General features: G+C 48.2%; 1 protein-coding gene across 5 annotated transcripts in view; it reads left to right on the forward strand.

Annotated features, from left to right (window-relative positions):
- IQSEC3 (IQ motif and Sec7 domain ArfGEF 3) overlaps positions 1–16,629 on the forward strand; it is a 103,155-nt gene extending 86,526 nt beyond the window's left edge. For 2 of the 5 annotated variants that reach the window (XM_083827944.1, XM_083827948.1), the window contains 9 exons: positions 448–570; positions 1,227–1,393; positions 3,528–3,667; positions 4,515–4,640; positions 5,721–5,820; positions 7,738–7,899; positions 8,537–8,629; positions 9,268–9,311; positions 11,530–16,629. In XM_083827944.1, coding sequence (XP_083684070.1) covers positions 448–570; positions 1,227–1,393; positions 3,528–3,667; positions 4,515–4,640; positions 5,721–5,820; positions 7,738–7,899; positions 8,537–8,629; positions 9,268–9,311; positions 11,530–11,967 — 1,393 coding nt within the window. In that variant the 3' untranslated portion in view covers positions 11,968–16,629. Of the gene's footprint in view, positions 1–447; positions 571–1,226; positions 1,394–3,527; positions 3,668–4,514; positions 4,641–5,720; positions 5,821–7,737; positions 7,900–8,536; positions 8,630–9,267; positions 9,312–9,394; positions 9,475–11,529 lie in introns of all 5 variants that reach the window. The other 3 variants (XM_083827946.1, XM_083827945.1, XM_083827947.1) reach the window with 3 other exon arrangements.
- The last annotated feature ends 2,735 nt before the right edge of the window (positions 16,630–19,364 follow it).

Raw genomic sequence — 19,364 nt, forward strand, 5'->3', positions numbered from 1 at the left:
GATGGATCTATATCTGTATCCATATTGGTGTTCATATATAGGTGTCTAAATATCTGTATCAATATAGCTGTCTAGATATCTATATAGATATAGAAAATATCAATACAGATATATGAATTATATATATTGTATATATGTGTATATATGTTGAGTATGGTACAATATGATATATATAAAACACAATGTGTATATATATATATATATATATACACACACACATATGTATGTGGTTAGGCACAAGAATTGCCCACCGGCCGTAGAATGCAGGAATGGCTTGTCTGAAACCTTTGCCATTTTTAAGAACCATCTGGGCATCTGTAGTGATGTCCCAGGGCCCTTCCTGTGTTATTTCCCTTGGGATCTCAGCCTGGACAAAACAATGAAGGAGCCTGCCTGGCATCCTTCCCAGGAGGAGGTGCTGACAAAGACCGTGTCCCCTTTCCACAGCTGCGTGGTGGATGAGATGGACTTCTCAGGCATGGAGCTGGATGAGGCGCTGCGGAAGTTCCAGGCCCACATCCGCGTGCAGGGGGAGGCGCAGAAGGTTGAGCGGCTAATTGAGGCCTTCAGGTAAGACAGCGAGCCCTGTGGCCCCACTTTTGCAACTGGCTGGAAGCAGAGAGCACACCCAGCACAGAAAACATGCAGCAGCGATGGAATGAATGGCCAGAGATCTTCCTCCTAAAGAAGCTGATTGTGGAAGGGCTGATGAAGCGCAAAGTCTTGTGTCCCACTGCTGCTGCAGAGCCATGTCCTTGATGGGTGTTGAGTGGCATGAAGGGCACAAAGGGCCAGAGTAAGCCAGCCCTGACATGTCTTCCAGCAAAGGACTCCCTGTTCATTGGTAACTGACAGGAAGAACAGTCCTGGGGCTTGCAGGGGTGCTGGGTTGTTCCTTTGGTGCATCCAGAGGAGTCCTTTGTATTTAGCAAGTCAGGCTCGAGTAGACCCCTCCTGCATTACCACTACATTCCCAGCCTGGGTGGTCTCTCTACTGTCATTTGCTATTTTGGCTTCTAAGAACAGAAAGGTTGAAGTTTTAGTGGCCAACTTCAGCCATTGGTGTGTAATTTGGCCTTTGGAGAGCAAGCAATTCCTTCTCACTTGTGTGAGAGTTGGAGTGAAAGGAAGAATTCGATCCACATGTGACGAGGCCATTGTCACTCTGGAGCAGAGGACTTTGCTGTAATATTCCATGTTAAGTGTGTTTATCCCTCCTGTTGCAGCCAGAGGTACTGCATGTGTAACCCAGATGTGGTCCAGCAGTTTCACAACCCAGATACCATCTTCATCTTGGCCTTTGCAATCATCCTCCTCAATACAGACATGTACAGCCCCAACATCAAGCCTGACAGGAAGATGATGCTGGAGGACTTCATTCGCAATCTGAGAGGTGAGAGTCCTACTTTGCTTTTTTTGCCCTCTTTGCTGCTCTAAATCCTACTGAGGTGAAGGCAGCAAAAACCTAGTGGAGCTGTCTTTCTCCAGGGCTGCTGCTGGTCTTTGTGAGCTAGACGTGGAGGAGGGTGCTTTGAAGTGTCCTGTAGGTTGCTGGGGAAGGGGAAAATCTGTGCTTTGTCCTCTACAGAAAGCTGTCCAGCCTTTTCAGAAATCAACCATTTTCTTTGAGAGATGATTTCATCTTTTAATGGATTTCACTGTTTAGAACGAGTCCACCGTATTACATTTTTCTATTGTTCAGCTCTGTCATTCCTAGACCCTGCTGGATTACACTAAACAAGCCCATGCCCTCCTTGTTGCTTTGAATGTATGAACACATTTTCCTTCTATTCAGGCTAAAACTTCCCTTTCTTAATTGCTTGCAATTACTTGCAGTAACTGCAGGCCTGACAGAGTTCATGCATACATTACCTCTTTGCAATTTCTGATACATCAGTTCCCCAAGTCAATTTTCTTCTATTTTTCAAGGTCCTTCCCATCTCAGTAATAGGTTGCTAAAAGCATTTCTTCAGATGTGGTCACAACATACTCATATTTAGAACCACTGCCTCCTCCTTATTTTCAGATCTGCTAACGCAGCCTAGTATTGTTTAGCCTTTTTGACAAAACGTCTAGACAAACTCTAATTTCCCAACTGTTTGCTTCTAGGTCTGCCATCTTCCAAAAGTCTCTTACTGCACATCTACAGTTCAGTTTAAGTTTCTTCAAGGTTTTCCCAGTGTAAATCTTTGTCTAGAGCTTGAACTTCTATGGGTTCCTTTGACTTGTTTCTTTGTCCTCATGGCTGTTCAGACAATGTTGTTCCAGCCTCCCCCACCTTCTCCAATCTGCCATCCACTTCAGACTGGAATGATGTGGCACGGAGGGCTTCTTTCAAGTTATTTTCTGAGAATGGGGCTGATACCTGTCATCATCCCCTTCAGTATCACAGCAACTAACTCAAAAGATTTTCTTTTTTTTTTTTTAATGTTAACTTTCACTTAGAGTTACTTGAAAATCTGTCAGCTCACATCACAACATGAATTCAGCCAACGTGAGGATCATGCAGTGGACAAGGAGAGACAGTTCATTCCAGACTCACCTTCAGCCCAATACATAGGCCAGGAGCTTCACTGGCCTGTGTTTAAAAAAACAACCAACCAACCAACCAACCAGCCAAGCCAGCAACAACAAGAAGAAAACCAAAACCAAACCAAAACCAAACCAAACCAAAAAAGTAAAAAAGTATTCAGGCTCTGTATCCAAAGCATGAATTAGGGAGTCGGGAGATGACAATGTCTCTCCATTCCACAACAGCTCCTCACCTGCAAGACATCAATCAGTGTAGTATGCCTCAGACCAGGGAGCTGGAGGGAAAGCAGAGAAAATCAATGGAAAATGATTGAAGGAATTCAGTTCAGGAGGAAAGTCTGGCAATTTAATTTGTGGTGTGTGGCTCAGGGAGGGGTGAAGGAGAACTTTTCTGCCAGGCTCTGCAAAGGCTGGACAGCAAAATTTGTAGAATTATCTACGGAGACATAAAAGAGGGAAGGGACAGACCCCAGACAGGGAAATTACAGGCAGACTAGCAGGAAGGTATTAACCCTAGGAGACATCACAGAAAACAAATGTTGGAGTCCACCAAGCATTTACTATTTAGTTTCTCCTATTTAGGAGAGCTGAGGTTTGCATTGGCAGGAGGAGCAGCTGGTTCCTATTGTAGATCTCCTCCACATCTAGCACTTATAATTTTATATGAAATCAATGCAGGGGTTGCTGCTGAGTGGCCCAAGATATATGAATGTGAAATTGTAGCCATAAAACCTTAGGGAACAAATGGAAAGGAGCCACCATGCAGAGCAATGGAATGATGAAATCTTCTGCATTGGCCTTAGATATGTCAGTATCTGCTCCTGGTGCTTTAGGTGTGTTAGACCAAGAAAGAAGACAGCCTAAAGAAAAATATTTCTCTTTCTTTCTGCCTTCCCGTCATTGCACAGAGCAGAGATCTGCCTGTCAGGGACCACCAGTTCTTCCCTTTTGTTTTCTCCCTGCCTATTCTGCTGAACATTTTCTCTGTTTTGCAGGAGTGGATGATGGTGCTGACATCCCACGGGAACTTGTGGTGGGGATCTATGAGAGGATCCAGCAGAAAGAGCTAAAATCCAATGAGGACCATGTGACTTACGTTACCAAAGTGGAGAAATCCATAGTTGGAATGAAAACAGTGAGCACCCGTAACCCTGCTGGCACCCACTCACCCTGCTCACACCCACCTCCCTCACTGTCCCTCTTTTCTGCCTTTTTCCTCTGTCTCTTTTTCTTCGTAATAATTTCCTTTCTTGCCTTGATGCATTAATTCCTTTTTCTCCAAACACCTTCTTCATTTGCTCTTTCTTTCCTACTTCTTTGGGATCTTCTTGGCCAGAATTTGCTTTATCCAATGCAGTAACTGTTTGCCCAAAAATCTCACTGCAGCTCCTGCTTGCCAGTGCAGGTCCTGACTGCCAATACTTCAGTGATAGCCCTGCAGTGCTCTGAACTTTCAGGCCTTGTGAGCCTGTAGGATGTGAAAGTCAAAGTGATAGGAAACAATTTCACCTACCTCTGTCTAATGAGTTCTCCAAGGATTGCTGGGGTTATGAGACCTCCAAATGCAGAGACTGCTTCTTTAGCAGAAACTGTTCTGAAATCCAAAAACATTCTGTTTACTCAAAATGAACAAACTCATTTCTCAATGCCCAGGAAATATGCAGATGTCCAGTGCTCTGAGAGAGGATGAGCAGTCGCTCAGTGACTTGAAGCTGGAGGTACATGAAGATAGGATATATAAGCAAGTGGCTTGCCTATAGCCTGTTCTACTCCTCTGATTTATCCAAGTCACAAAGGCTCTGTGATACTGGGCTAGCAGGATGAGTGGTGGTGAGGAGTGGTCATGAGATGATTTGAATGGGCAAACTAGGCAGAACTGGCTTGTGCCTCTGTGATTGGGCAGGTTTGTGTGGGCTGAGGATGGTGGAGACCCTCCCTGGCACCTCCCATAACCCCCACATGCTCTTGTGGATCTTCTGCAGGTTTTGTCCGTGCCCCATCGCCGGCTGGTCTGCTGCAGCCGTTTGTACGAAGTTACCGATGTGAACAAAGTGCAGAAGCAGGCAGCTCACCAGAGGGAAGTTTTTCTCTTCAATGACCTGCTGGTGGTAAGTGTGCTTTGGCATTTAGGCACTGCAGTGATAAAACTAGCCCCCAGTGTCTGTAAAGAAATATAAAACGAGTCCAAAACATTACAGTTTCCCCCCTGTCCTAGGGACGGACCATCTTCTGGTCCATCCACACTGCAAGACACAGCGCTGGATCCTTCCCTGTTAAAAACGTACCAAACCTAAAACTCCTCTGACCTTTGAAAAGCAGACTGTCGCATCCCACAGACATCCAAGTAACGTCATTGCTCTCTCTCATCCCTTTGCTACTAGGGAAACTCATTTTGTGAAAGGGAAGTTCATTGGTTTGGCTGTTTGTGCTATGGCAGAAGAGCGCTCCCATGCACTTTAAAAGTCTCCTGCCAGACACTTTAAAACCATTACCTTCTATTTTGCAGAGGCTGTAGAATGGTGTGTACAACTTACTGGAGACTGAATTGTATGTAGTACTTTTAAAAGTGTCCTGCCCAAGGGACCTTGCAACAGAGTTCAGACAGGTACAAAAGGGAGGAGAGCACAGATTCTCTGAGACTGGAAGGATGCAGAACAAGAAGGAAGTTTTGCTTTAGGCACCTGAAGAAAAGGCCTGAGTTTAATGGCAAAAGAAAACTGTGGATGTTGCAAACCGGTTTGTTCCTTGCTGGCCCTCCATCCCATACAATAAACCAGATCCATGAGAATTAGTGCTGAGGGATCAAGGGCAGCACTGCATGCACATGTGCTCTGGTTTCCAGACCTGAGGTATTTCTGACGGGTTTCCCTTAGCCTTCCAATTTGGCACTCAGTGAAGGAGAACTATCCTTGCAACATCGAAAATAGGAGCATCGAAAAATCAGCATCTGGGGAACTGCACCTGAGTGGGCCCCAGGGCTATGCGTACAGAATTTCAAGTGTTGCTACAAGTGCAGTGTGCCAGGCAGCTTTCTGGGCAAAGAGCCTGTCCGTCACCAAGTGTTACTCCCATGTGCAATTAGCAGAGCCTGCAAAAAGCTTTTTCCTATATGCTTTTAGTAGTTTGTATCGTTCTTAACTCACTGTTCATCGGCACCCTGCCCGATGATGCATCTGTTCCTCCAACAGATCCTCAAGCTTTGCCCCAAGAAGAAAAGCTCCTCAACCTACACATTTTGCAAGTCAGTTGGCCTGCTGGGGATGCAGTTCCATCTCTTTGAGAATGAATGTAAGTCTGATTCTCCTTGGTTGCCTGGAAGGGTTTGGTATGGAAAAGGAGAAGGAAGGAGGGGACTGCATTGCCCAGTGAGATCTTACATCAGGGTTAAAATGGGAGGGGAGGAAAAACTGAGGCTTGGTGCTGAGGAGAGCACTGTGCAGGTACGGTGTCATGGGAAGAGGCTCCTGGTCCCTCTCTCTAGCTCATTGCAGCGGGCTGACTTGTCTTGGTGGCAGGGAAGGCACTAGTGCGGAGGCATGAGGGAATCAGTCCCAAGATACACCTCACATAGCTCTCAGGAGCCAATGGTGGGTGGAGAACCTCACTGACAAAACTGCTGCTGCTAGCTTTATCCCCTCTCCACTCATGCCCGAAGTCACAATTCTCACCTCTACTTTTGACACTGATAAAAGCTCAGGTGCTGCAGCTGCCTGCCCACACTGAGATATGCTGTGCTGTGCTGAAGGCTTCCTGAGACAGAAGCAGAGCCCTTGGAACAGCACCCACCAAAGAATGGCGGGAGGCCAGCCCTAGTCAGCCTGACCTTGATGGTCTGGGAAGAGAGCCACGATGTGTCATGATTGAGGCTGGTTGTGTAGCAGAGGGATTCCAGAAACAGGCAGGCTTCCTGCTGGCACAGGCAAAGGGGCTGCACAGTGGTCCCAGGCAAGCATGGCTGATGCCCACTGGGGTTTTTGTGAGCACCAGCAGAATATGCTGCCAGGAAGCACTACTGTGTCTTCACTGAGTTCTTTACATCCTCACTCTATCCTGTTGACAGTGAGCCACCATCTCAACCCCCTACCCTCTGCAGCACGCAGTGGCTTTCACATCCATGTACGTACAGAAGAGCCATTCATAACTGAGCATCCCCAGGAGGCACTATTAGAGCTGGGCTCAGCTTTCAGGGGTCTGGTGACTATCCTGTGAGTGCTCAGGGATCTTCTGGCAAAGGAATCCTTTTGTGTATACTCTGCAGAGACAGAAAAGCAGATGTCTAAAAGAACTTGAGATCTGAACAGATGAGACAAGACACAGGGTGGGAAAAGGGCCTGGGACACAAACAGAGGGAGCTGAGGACTGGCAGAAAATAGCAGGTTGATCTTTTAACTTGTTTAGTAAAGATTGCTAAAGGCATAGGGTGGGGAAGGCAGACAGATGCAGGAGCAGTGGAGAAAAGGACAGGGGAAGAGAGAAATTAAATGTGGACAAAGGAGAGGGGGAAGGAGAAAAGGAGCTGAAACCACTGGCCAATGACCAAAAGACAGAGAAGTCCAGTCACAAACTTAGCAACTTCCCTGCATGCCTCATGGACATTTCATTTGCATTCCTGTGTTTTGCCTGTTGGGGCTACTAAGCAGAGACCTGCAAAACCACATCCTTCTCTTTACCACTCTCTTTGCACAGCACGATGGGCTCCCCACCCATGCTGTGCTATCACCCCTGCTAAGTTCCCTGCTGATGGAAGTAGAGACTGAGGAGAGGCCCTGCCACTGTGGGTGATAATAGTTGTTCTGGCTTTGAGTCCAGGAGCCAACCTGTCCTGCTGCAGCTCCCGCAGGATAAAAAGCATTGGCCTTGGGTATCCTATTAGCTCCTCCACAGACTCAGGAGGGTTTTGCAGTCCCACCTCTGTGCTCAGGTTCTCAGAGTCAAGGTTACACTGACTGTAACTGAGTTTTTTGGCTATGGCACCACTATGGTAGTGGTGGTACTTGCCTTGCCATTGCAGCTTGGCCATTCTGTTCCTTTGGAGTGCTGCAATGCTGCAAATTCCTACTGTTCGCAGCGTGACAAACTCTTAAGTGTGCTATTCCTCTGGACTGATGTTAGAAATTCTCTGTCCTGGAAAGGCAGCAAAGCAGCCAACTTCTCCAGCAAGAGAGCCTAATTCCTCTTTATTGTGTTGACACATCTTCTTCACAGATTACCCCCATGGCATCACACTGGTGACTCCAGTTTCGGGCTCAGAGAAGAAACAGGTACTGCACTTCTGTGCTCTGGGTGCTGAGGAAATGCAGAAATTTGTGGAAGATCTGAAAGAGTCAATAGCAGAAGTGACAGAGCTGGAGCAGATACGAATTGAATGTAAGGGCCTCTAATACAATTCAGACTCCAATGCCATCACACTGCATGTGTCTACCAGGGAGAAAGGGTAAAATCAGTGGGTTCTTTGGAAAAAAAGGACAAAGAGGATGAGTAGCAGAATCTACACAGGATTGTTCTTGTGTTCACCAACAGGGTGAAAAAGCAGTCAGGTTCTGTGAGTACCCACCAGCAGCAGAAAGGGAATAACTGCTTATGATGCTTATGAAATAGAGTTTAAGATACAGTGGTCTGAAATGGTGAAGTTTAGACTGCCAGACCCAGAAGACCCAGAAGATGCCTCCATCCCATACTCTGACTATGCAAATACATTCTGTATAAACATATGAGCCCAAGTAGCTCACCATCAGTGGTCCCTTTCTGTGCAGCAATAACCTATTCTGTATAAATGCAGGTCATACACAGAGGTCTTGTACAGATATGTAAGTTCCTCCACACATAAAATCCTTTCAAGTTTTTGTTTCTCTCTTAGCTGTTCCTCTCTCCCTCCTTTTTTGACATTCTCTTGTCATTCTCTTGCATTGATTCTCCTTCCTGTCTTCCCACATTTCTCCTTCAATATGCTGCGGCCCTTCCATCCATCCCGTTCCTCGTTCACTTCCACACATCTGTCTTGCAGGGGAGCTGGAGAAACAGCAAGGGGCAAAAACTCTCTCGTTAAGGACCAACGGAGCCCAGATGGAACCACAGTCAAAGCAAAGCTCACCTACAGGTAAGAGGTCACCCAATTTCTCTTGGCCAGGCAGTGCTGCCTTTGCAAATGTGTTCTCCTGTAAAAATAACTGCAAAAAGAAGTGATCAGTTTTGTATCCTGTAGCCTTCACTGAATAGAATATGCATCTTTCAAATAACCTAGAAGAGCCATTTATGTCTCATTACCCAGTCTGTAGCTGTAACATCCAGCAAAGAGGGGTTAGTAAGTAGTACAAGATAACTGCTGCAGAACATGGCCCACATTTTCTTCCAAGAACTAATGCAACACAGTAACTGTACTGTCAACTTTCTCCAGAGTCTTCACCATCACTTTTGCAAGACTAGCTTCTTTGTAGCAGAGGCTTTGTCTGCATTGGGCTCTTGGGCTTCCGTGCCAGCAAAAATCAAGTGCAGTGGTGAGTGGCTATAAGCTCATTAGAACTTCATGAAAGCCAGGACCTAAAGATAGGAGCCCAAAGGGGCCTCCCCCTAAACCACTGAGCAGCTATCAGATTGCAGGAGGCTTGGACTTATCTTGCAGTAGAGTCTTACTCTCCCTTTTACCTCTCCCTTGGGCTTTCCGGTCCACAGTATGAGGGCCAGCTCTTGACTTGAGGCACAGACCCCATGAGTGAGATCTTTTCTTTTATTTCAAAGGCAAGAAGGATTTGGGGGAGAAGGTCTCGGACAGCACAGTGGAGGTAAGTAGAGTGCGAAGCAGCTGAGGTAAGTAATTCTCTCTCACTTCAGCTCTTCTCACATTCTCTGTTGTTTCTTTTCTCAGGTTTTAATCAATGCCTCCCCAGCCAGACTGACAATTTTACCAATTTCCAGAGATACAATTAAAAGTTACTGCTAGGACGGGTAATACAACTTTCAAATCCAAACTAAACTTCAAAGCATTTTCAATCCGTTTTTATAACTGTAACATCCCTCATGGACCAAGCTCCCAAACGCTGTAGACTAACCCACCCCACTGCTTATGGGGAGACTGAGAACCACACTAAAGACTTCCCTGACATGCTAACTCCATGCAGCATCACATGCGAATTCCCCTGCAGCCCAGCTTTCCTGCACAATCTCTGCAGCTCTGTCTCTCCATCCCCCCTTGAAGGGGATTAAGCATGGCCTTTGCGTATCAGAGACTCTCCCTAGAGCTTCACCTCCCTAGGTAGGGAGCTTGGCTGTCCTGTGTGCTTCTATCTTAGCAGGGATGTCTAGCATCCAGTGGGTTGCCTGTTCCTTCACAGACACCCTTACTCCCACTGCCTGTGAGGGAACAAGAAAATGCAGTCTTCACGCTGAAAATCTGATTTACTAATTCCTACTCTTTCCCTGTCTGGAATATCTCCGTTGCCCTGAATTTGCCCTTTTCCAGGGTAGTTCTTTCCCCTCTTGTCATAGTATATTTACTTGAAGAGTTCAGCTTCTCTGTGGGGTGTGGGTGTTGCTGCTTTTCCCTGAAGGGCACCCCATTTCCCTGCAGACACCCCTTTTCTGGGCAAGGTGCCTCTCCCAGCCAACTTCCAATTTCCTTTGGGAGGAATGTTTCTTTGTGGAGAATAGCTTCCATTTATCTTAATGTCATTAGCACTTCATGGCCCAGCAATCAGTTTTTCTGAGGCACTTCCACTGCCTGAATAAATATTGACACAGTGTTATGTCCTGCTGCGCAGTGAGCCTGAGCAACCTCCATGCTTGGGCAGGGACAAACATCTCATTGTTCTTCCTGCATGGTGGAAAGCTTGGCCACTCCACAGCTTCTCCTTCATGGTTGCTGGCTCTGCTGCCCAACATACAGACTGTCAGGGCACCCCTAACGCCCCGTCTGCCCATCTGTACCTCTGCTGTGACAATCTGCAAGCAGTAGTTTCCTACCCAGGGTTTGTCATTTGACTGACACTGTGTTTTGAGCTGTGCTCTGGGGATTCCATCAGCCCACGTCCTTGCCAGGAGGAACTATGGCTTCAACCACCATCCGGGTAGCCCCATTTTGCTGCTGCACTCCCCCCTGAGGATTTCCAGTCCAGGCCAGCTCCCTTTTTCAAGCTGGACTCAGTGAGCTCTCTTATTTGAGTGACTCTATTATCAGCATCTCTCTGTGGGGACCCTGATGACCTCCTCCTTCCCTTCCCCCTTCCAACTGCCCAAGCAATACTCTGCCAGCAGAGGAGCATTTCCATTTCTTTGAGATTATCTAATCTGCTGCCATTTCATCATAAATTTCTTTTATCATTGTATGAGCTAGACGGACATTTTTTCTTTCTTTTTTCTTTTTCTTTTTTTTTGAAAATCATTTCCTTTCACTGACAAACCATCAAATGGATCAGAGGGAGCTGTCTTTTCCTAGAGTATGTCAGATTTCTGCTTTTTCCTTTGTAAACAGATTAGCCAGTCATGTGGTGTACCTTCCTACTCAGAAAGGCAGGGAGCTGCGAAAGGCTTGAGCCTGTCTGTCTCTCTCTATCTCAGATTCAGCTACCGTCATTTTTGCAGAAACATACAACCTCGATTATCTGAAACACTGTTATCTAGTTTCCCCTTCCTTTTTGCTGCTGGGGACAAGGGCATAACCTCTGAGGTTTGTTCATTATCATGAGAATTCATGGACGCCTCCACTCATAGAGTTGATTTGCGTTCCCTGTGCCGTTTGGATAATCAAAGTTGCACTGCATTTGGGAACTCTGGCCCTACCACCTTTGATGTGATGGAAGGGACAGGGGCACTGAGGCCTAGACAAGAAGATGGGGCAACTGGGAGAGAGGGGTGCAGCCAGGGGTTGTGCCTGTTCTGTTTTTTAAAGAGGGGAGGGTTTAATGCATGTGAGGCCAGCTGCTGGTGGGGGTTCAGGGCAGCCAGTAGCAGCAGATGGGAAAAGTCTTGTAACATTTAATGCTTCTTTGGCTGTTTCTAAACTAGGTGTCAATTCACAACAGGCTTCAAACGTACCAGCACAACTCCGCCCTGGGGCCCGAGAGTGGAATGCAGCCCAGCATGCGTCTTAACATGCCACGGGAGCGGCTGGAGACAGCACTGGTGCCCTCGCACCCCGCCTCGGCGGGGACACTTGTACAGTGCCAGCAGATTGTCAAAGTCATTGTCTTGGACAAGCCGTGCCTCGCTCGAATGGAGCCGGCCCTCAACCAGACTCTGACACGCTACGTCACCTCCGACTCCTGCACCTCCACCCCCTGGCGCAGTGTGGGCAGTGGGCTCCCTGGGACCCCCATGAAGCTGGTCCATCAGCCTCCCCTCCCACCTCCACCTCCTCCCTACAACCACCCCCACCAGTATTGTCCCCCCAGCTCCCTGCTTCAGAGGCGCAGGTACTCCAGTGGCTCGCGCAGCCTCGTGTAGCCACACCACCAGCACCAGAACAGCACAGACTTCCCCGCTTCCCTGCCCCACCGCCTCCCTGGGACCCTTTCTGCCTACAGAGATCTAGTTTGTGATTTATTTTTTAGTAAAAGAAAAAGAAAAGAAAAAAAAAAAAGCCGACTGACCTAACTCTTACCCCGTCTCCCCTCAAGATGATGCTAATTGTGAGGAGCCATCTATAGAGACTGCCAACCTACATGCTCACACATCCTCACATCCTGCCAGCCCCACTGGCCTCCTGTGCTCACACCGTCCCCATGTAGCACTTTGTTGCCCTGTTCCTGAGAGGCTTGATGACCTGCTGCTTTCTAGGCACTGTCTTCCGTTTGCTACTCCTCAACCTCCTTCCTTGCCTTGCATTTACCTGGCCATAGGTTTGTACCCCTCCAAAACTTCGCCAGCCTCGGAGAGAAACAGACTCACCCGTGCCAAGGACCGACCTTGGGGCACTCAAGGGGTGGAGTTCCCCCTGCCTCCACTGCTGCTGCCTGCTAAGCTGGAGCTGAGAACTTGTACCACTTGCCATGCATCCTCTTCATCGCTTTTCAGATATTATCTCCTTGCAGCAGCCGGTTCCAAGCGAGGGAGCGCACAGGTGACAGAGAGCTCGAGAGGAGGAGAGACTGTCCTAAGCTGCAGTACAAGACAAAGATCGCCTCACTTTGAATGTGAAAACTGTTTCTGTTATATTGGAGCATTGTACCAGAGACCTCTGCTGAGACCTAGCAGACCTCATCACGTGTAAATACACCTGTATGGTAGAGTATGTACGGCGCATGCTTACTAAAGGAAACACCAAGCAGTTCTGAGGGAGCAGAAATGAGAGATTAAGCCCAGGGATCTTCCTGGGATGGATGAGCACTTTTCCAAAGAGATGGCACCAAGAGGTGCCCTCCCACCTCAGTATACACACACACAAAGGTTGTCTTCTCTAGCATGAAACAGACACACCTCTGCTTTTCTCCTTCTAGCTGGCTTTGTGTTTCCTTCCCACCTGCTCTTTTATATTCTGAAAGCAAAGCTAAGTGTTATATTCACCTCCTGGGGTGGATGATTCCTTCACTTGGGCTCTTCCCCCTTGTGCTAGAGGGGAGGGGCTTTTTGGAGACCACCGACGTACGCTCCCATCTGTATCTCCCACCTGGCTATGCTTTTTCCTCCGTCAGCCCTTCCCTTAGGAAAGCTCTGCGCCAAGGCCTTTTCTCCTCTCTTCCTCCCTATCTCAGCTTCAAAGTGAGGGGAGGGTAAGATTCTGAGATAGAGATGACAGCTCAGCTCCTCTTCTTTATTGGGGACATTGATGTGAAGGCAGACAGCATTAAAAATGAGCTATGGCTGTATTTTTAGAAGAAAAGAAGTATTTTCGAGCAGTAGGGAAGGGAAGGTATTAATTAGCTTAAAGGCTTTGGTCTCGCTCACTCACTGTATCTCCCTTCGATGCTTAAGAAGATCAACTTTAGGATTTTAAAATAGGACAGAACGCCTTTTAGGGCCTTCATTTTTATTTTAAGAGGGAAAGAAGGAAATGCTCTTCCTTCCTGCGCGAGGCTGAGGCATGAGCACCGGGTGCTGATGACACAGCCATCGGGTGAGGAGAGGTAAGGATTGTTGGCAGTGGTGTGGATGTGCAAAATGTGAGGGAAAGGGGGACAGTGAAGACAGATGCAGGAATTTTTTTTTTTACTTTGTGTGGAAAAAGCTGCACAGCAGCATTGCTCCAGGATAATCACCTCTGGGGCTATTGCCAGTGACAAAAAACGCAGTGCATCAGGCTCTGGCCCCGCTCAGTGCGCTTTGGATGTCCACTGGCTCTGCTGAAACAGTCAGATGAAAGAGTTCATTTATTTGACCTGGGCATACGCCCAGATTGGGTCAGGGAAGCAGGCAGGGGCTGAGGTGAAGGCTCCCTGGTGCTTGGCCAGCCCTCCAGGGCAGGAGCCTGCTCATCTCTGGGTCTGCTGGTTTCTGAGCCTGACCCTCATACCCTGATGTGCCAACAGGTCTTAGCTGTCTTAGTTGTTTCCTTTGCTGTCTGGAGCCGGATAACAGGCTGCTGCTTCTACATGCAGTAGCAGAGGTACTGACCACAAACCAAAAGGCATAGCCTCAGGGAGGCCTGTGGAAGCAGAAGACAGAAAAAAATGTAACAAAACCCTGAGTAGAAGCCCAGTCTCCCTCCAGGCCAGAGAAGCTTTCTCCTACCCAGTCCCCAGGGGCGATGAGGGTGCCCCGTGTTCCAGAGCCAGCCTCAGGAGAGGTCCTTGCCCGCCTCACAGGCCCATGGCCCCAGCTAGGGCTCAGCCCCTCACCCTGCAGCGAGCCGTGAGACATGGCTGGCCCGATCTGCTGCTGGATCCGTCCGAGGTGGCACCACGCCATGGCACGGCAGCTGCGATCTCATCCCACCTGCCTGCAGCTCCCTGGGAAATCCTATGTGTGGCACCTGCCCCTCTCTGGTCAGCGTGGTGTGTGGCTCCACGTTATGCTCCCTGCTGAGGTAAAAGGCGGCTACCCGAGAGGCACCGACACTGCCCTTCCTCCTCAGCAGTCGCTTCCTTGCCTGAGAGCAGCGGCAGGACTTGCTTGTTTATCTTTTCCCAGAGTGCAGGGAGCCACGGAGGGTCTGTGTGCGTGTGTGTGTTAAAATAAATAAGTTAGGTTTTACTTGACATTTAACACGAAATGACAACAACAAAAACTTTAAGGTACTCGATGAAATAATTTTTGGGGATGAAATATTTATAACAATGTCTATGAAGTTCCTACCAGAGAGGTTTGCTGCTTTAATAATTGATTGGGAAAGCAAAGAAGAATGTAAAAAAGAAGTAAGGAACCTTCCGTGAGACTCCATAACGCTGGGTGAAGGATGGAAGCGAATTACCTGAACTGCCAAAATACCTGAGGCACAACAATCTCTCAGGGCAAGTTGGCTCCCGTTGCCTGACCTTGCAAAGGCTAACGCTGGCCTCGAGCTTTGGACAGAGAAGCAAACATAGATAACCCTTGCCATCTTCTAGCCTGCTGGACGCAACATCTTCCATTGGAGTTGGCCGGAGAGATACCAAACCACTTTATTCCAGGGTCTAGCGGAACAGGTTGCTCTAAATTCTGCTGTGTAGCTGAGCCCTTCGGACTTCACTTCAAAATGTGGATTTTTTTTTCCTTTGAAGGTTGGTCTAGAAGGATGACAAGCACTTTAAAGCACGTCTACATCTCATCTGATCTATTGTGTTGTCTGCTCCCACAACCCTCCCACATGCAAGTGAAGACACAGGCTTGGTATAGCTGTAGTACTGTGAGTAGACACCCTTGCACACAAACTAATCATTGGCAGGGAGCAGGCTAGAAAGATCGTGTCAGTGACAATTGGATGAGGGACTAAATGTATACCGCAGCTCTCCTGGAGGGACCAGACCACAGAAAAATCACCAGCTCTTGACAGCAGTGATTCCGATCATGAACCTAGCACAATCCTTCAGGCGGTGGGATCAGGCAGGAAGAGCTGTGGCAGAGATCAGATCAACTCTAAAGAACCTGTGGCTGTTTGCTGCTGAATTCATATCCTTCTGTATTAAGAAAAGGAGGGGAGGAGAAAAGAGAAACCCAATTAAGAGCATTCTGCAGTACGTTTCTGGTGCTCAGTGGCCGAACAGGAAGGTGGCTCTGCTGGAAGATGGAGAAGGCAAGGTGTTACTGCGGTCTGCAGAGCTGTGGTACACAGACCTTCAGGCTCTGTCCAGGTTCTCTCTTGCTCATGCTGGTGGAGGTCCAGTGAAATTGATTAGTTTATACCACTAACAAAGGGATGAAAAAGTTTGACAGGAGGATCAAGCTTAGTGCAAACAAGCTGGGCTTAATGCAGTGTTTGTCCACCGCTGTAGTACTTCTAATGTTGTAGACTGGGCTACTCTAGTAGCAACAGTTAGTGCTTTCTGCAAGACCTTCAAAGCACTGTTTGTGCTTCTCACCTCCTTGTAGATGGAAATTGTGGGTATGGTCCACAAGCAGAATTTTGTCGATACTCAGTCTTCTTCACAAAAAAGCACCACCAGTTTTGCAAGTATTTGAGGGCCCCTGACCTGCAAGAGTTTGAGTTTTTTTCTGTATGTTTTTCAGAAGGCTTAACCTGCAACTATTTGTGAGGTTTCCAAAACTAATCTGAGCCCTAAATCAAGAAATCTGCTGCTTGGGAGAGTCTCTGCTTTGAAATGAGAGTTGCTGAGCAAGCTCCCCCATCTCCCACTCCACCAGCCGCCTCACTGTGCTAGTGTAGGCTCCAGGGACTGCCGGCGGTGTTTCGTGAGCTAGAGCTGTCCTTGTCCTGCTTGCTCTTTCACAGCCATGCCTGGGACAGCAGCTTTGAAGTCACCCAGCTCTTCAGCACTAGTCACAATCCCATCTGAATGTGTCTTTTTAAAAAAAACAAAGTTAACAACAGAAGTGTTACCTGTGTGTAGGCTGTTGAAAGCACCTGTCTGTCTGTACCTGTTTTCTGCTGTAAATATCACCAAGAAAAGCTTCCTTTGGGGAAAGTGGTGTGGTCACACCTAGCTAAGAGTCCAAATGGCAAATATTTTGTAACAAAACAACGAAAATAGATCAGAAGTATTTTATCTGTTCAATTAATAGAGTTTTAGAAATTATATTGAGATATGTCACTTGTGCGCTAATGTCTTCTTTGCCTCAGCCCCCCTCCTGTGTCCCTGGGCTCCGTCGGTGTGCGCAGGCGCACGGGCGACACACCAAGGCTGTGCTCCCAAGGTGTGCTGAGCATCGTGGCTTCCTGCTGGCCTTGGGGGCAGCCCTCTGCCAAGACTGCTGATTTCCCATCAACTGCAGCAGGAGCCAGCTCAGTGCTCAGGCTCTCTGAGGAACAGATCGAGAGGAAATCAGGAAGAAATAAACTTGTCCAAGGGAAGGCAACTCAATGTGAAATTTAACCCTAGAGCGAGCCTGTTGTCCATAGGTATAATGCTTATGACTACAGGACAGAGGAAAACAGGGCAGGGGGAAGGCAAAGCCCTTCCATGCTGCGGCACCTTTCTTTACACCTTGCTGGCATGCAGCAGAGCCAGCCCCAACCTCTCTTGCCCACACTGGTGCAGCTCTGCACCCGTGCAAGGCATGTGCTGCTGTGCGAGCAGGCTGCGGCGAGGAGAGCAACTTCACATGCCATATGTGCCAATGCATGTGTTGTACGCCAGCTGGCCGCAGAGAAACTCATGCACCCAGAGACATCGGCACACACTGTGTGTTAATGCACACACCATCTGCCAGCATATAAGACTATATGGCAGATGACATGTAGGCGCCACTACTATCCACGCGGCTGAACATGCCCATACAAAAATGTCAGGCACATGCAGCCATCCGCTGTCTGAGCGGGACAGCTGTGCTGGCTGCAGTTACCATCACAGCACATTTCCTAAGTAGGCTCAGGCTTGATTAACATTTGGATGGGGGACACGTAAGGAAAATGACATTTCCCATGCAAATCAGATATACATGCATATTTACACAAAGCATAACCCCAAGGTTAATGAAACCGACCTTTGTAAAGTTGTGTGCAAAGAAGAGAGACGTGATCAGCGACAAACACGTGCACACAAAGCAAGCTCTCCTCTGCGAAGGCTGGGGGGAGGCAGCCTACATTCTTGCAGCTGGGAGTCCAACACAGGCAGGGGTCAGACTGCACCTGCTGAAGAAACAGTCTGTAGGCTGCAAATTCTTTGCTGGCTTCAAAGAATCCCTTAGAGCCCCAGGCCCACGGTGAAACACTTGGGAGGACAGAAATCCCTCTGGGACACAGGAAATTTCCCAGGGATTCAGAGGCTTCCGTTTATGTTTTTGTGTGCCACGGATATATTATATATCAGTCCATCCCAAACACATCCATTTTCTAAGATGTTTTGTAGCAGGAGTTTATCTGGAGAAGTTTCTGCCTGATGTTTAGATCACACACCTGGCTGTAAAGATGAAAGCAATAAAAACAGATTGTCTATATGTGATATACTCCTACCTTGCTCTGATGTGCATACACTAACTATTATTAAGAAGGTGGCAGATCCTTTTATGATGGATACAGTGTAGGCACATATAGGTAGTGCCAATACAAAGAGTTACAACCCCTAAAGCATATACCACAACTGTCGTATTGCATCTGTACACTGTAATATCTATGCAGTCTACATAATGCACAATAACATACCTATAGTACATTCAGAGCTGATCAAAATATGCCAATCTTTTCTGCAGAGAAGTCTGAGATGCAATTTTCTCGGAAACTTTTGAGATGGACTTTAAGTTAAGCACATCCCTCACGTGCTTTGCTGTAACTGGGTCCTGCCCACCCGCATCGTGCAAGATGCAGGAGAGTTGCCACTGAACTCAGCACTACACATCCCGCTGGCTCCTGCCTCGCAGGCGTTGTTCTCGGGGTGAGATGCTCATCCCAAGCCAACACAAATAGTGGAGCCCTGAGGGAGTAGTGTGGTGCTGGCAGGGTTACCACAAGCCTAAACACTTGGTGGTCTTGAAGCATCTTTCCTATAGCTAAGGACTGCAACTGAGGTTACAAACTGGCTGAGAAGTTGTGTTTTTATGCCTTAATGCATGCAATCCATGAGCCGGGCTTATTCTCAAATATGTAGAGTAGGGTCTTATTTTGTGCAACACCCATGCTCCAGCCTTGCGGTCCGGCAGCATGGCGCAGATATTGGTGACTTCTTGAAAACAAGACTCCTGGGTCCCTGGGCCTTTCTGCTCGTGAAGGGTAGATCCTCCCAAACAGCTACAAGTTAGTTGCAAAAAAAAAAGGGAATGAAAGGGGAGAGGGAAGAATTTTCCTTCACAGGACTGTAGGGCCAAGGCTGCAGTGCCAACAAGAGGCGTAATGGCCCCTCTCCTCCCCCTGCCCAGCTGCACGCCCACCATGTGAGGCTTTCCCTGCCCACTGTGCTCATCTCAGGCATTTCCCCTGCTAATTCGGAGAGAAGAGAGCAGCCTCCTCCCACACCCTGCCACAAGCCGGCACCTGCACGGATGCTGCTCCATGGGCTGTGCAGCCCGCGGTGCGGGGATGCTCTCCCCACACACTGCCGTGTCCCCGCCGTGGCCGCAGAGCCGCTCGCCCCCGCGCTGCTCGTCCCACCGCTGCCTCCCCCTTCCTCCCTCGCCGGCTTCTTGAAACGAGCGGTTTATTATCTTCCATAAAACGCTCAGAGCGGAGTCGTTGGGCAGCACAGGAGGAGGAGGAGGAGGACAATGTGTTCCCTGCGGGGAATTACAGATCCATATATTCTGAGCAGACACCTCTGTGCTGGCTCCAGCAAAGCCCCGGGCAGCTCAGCCCGGCAGAGGCGGCCGTGCCAACGCGG

The sequence above is a fragment of the Anser anser genome, assembly GCF_964211835.1.
Source record: "Anser anser genome assembly, chromosome: 1".
NCBI lineage: Eukaryota > Metazoa > Chordata > Aves > Anseriformes > Anatidae > Anser > Anser anser.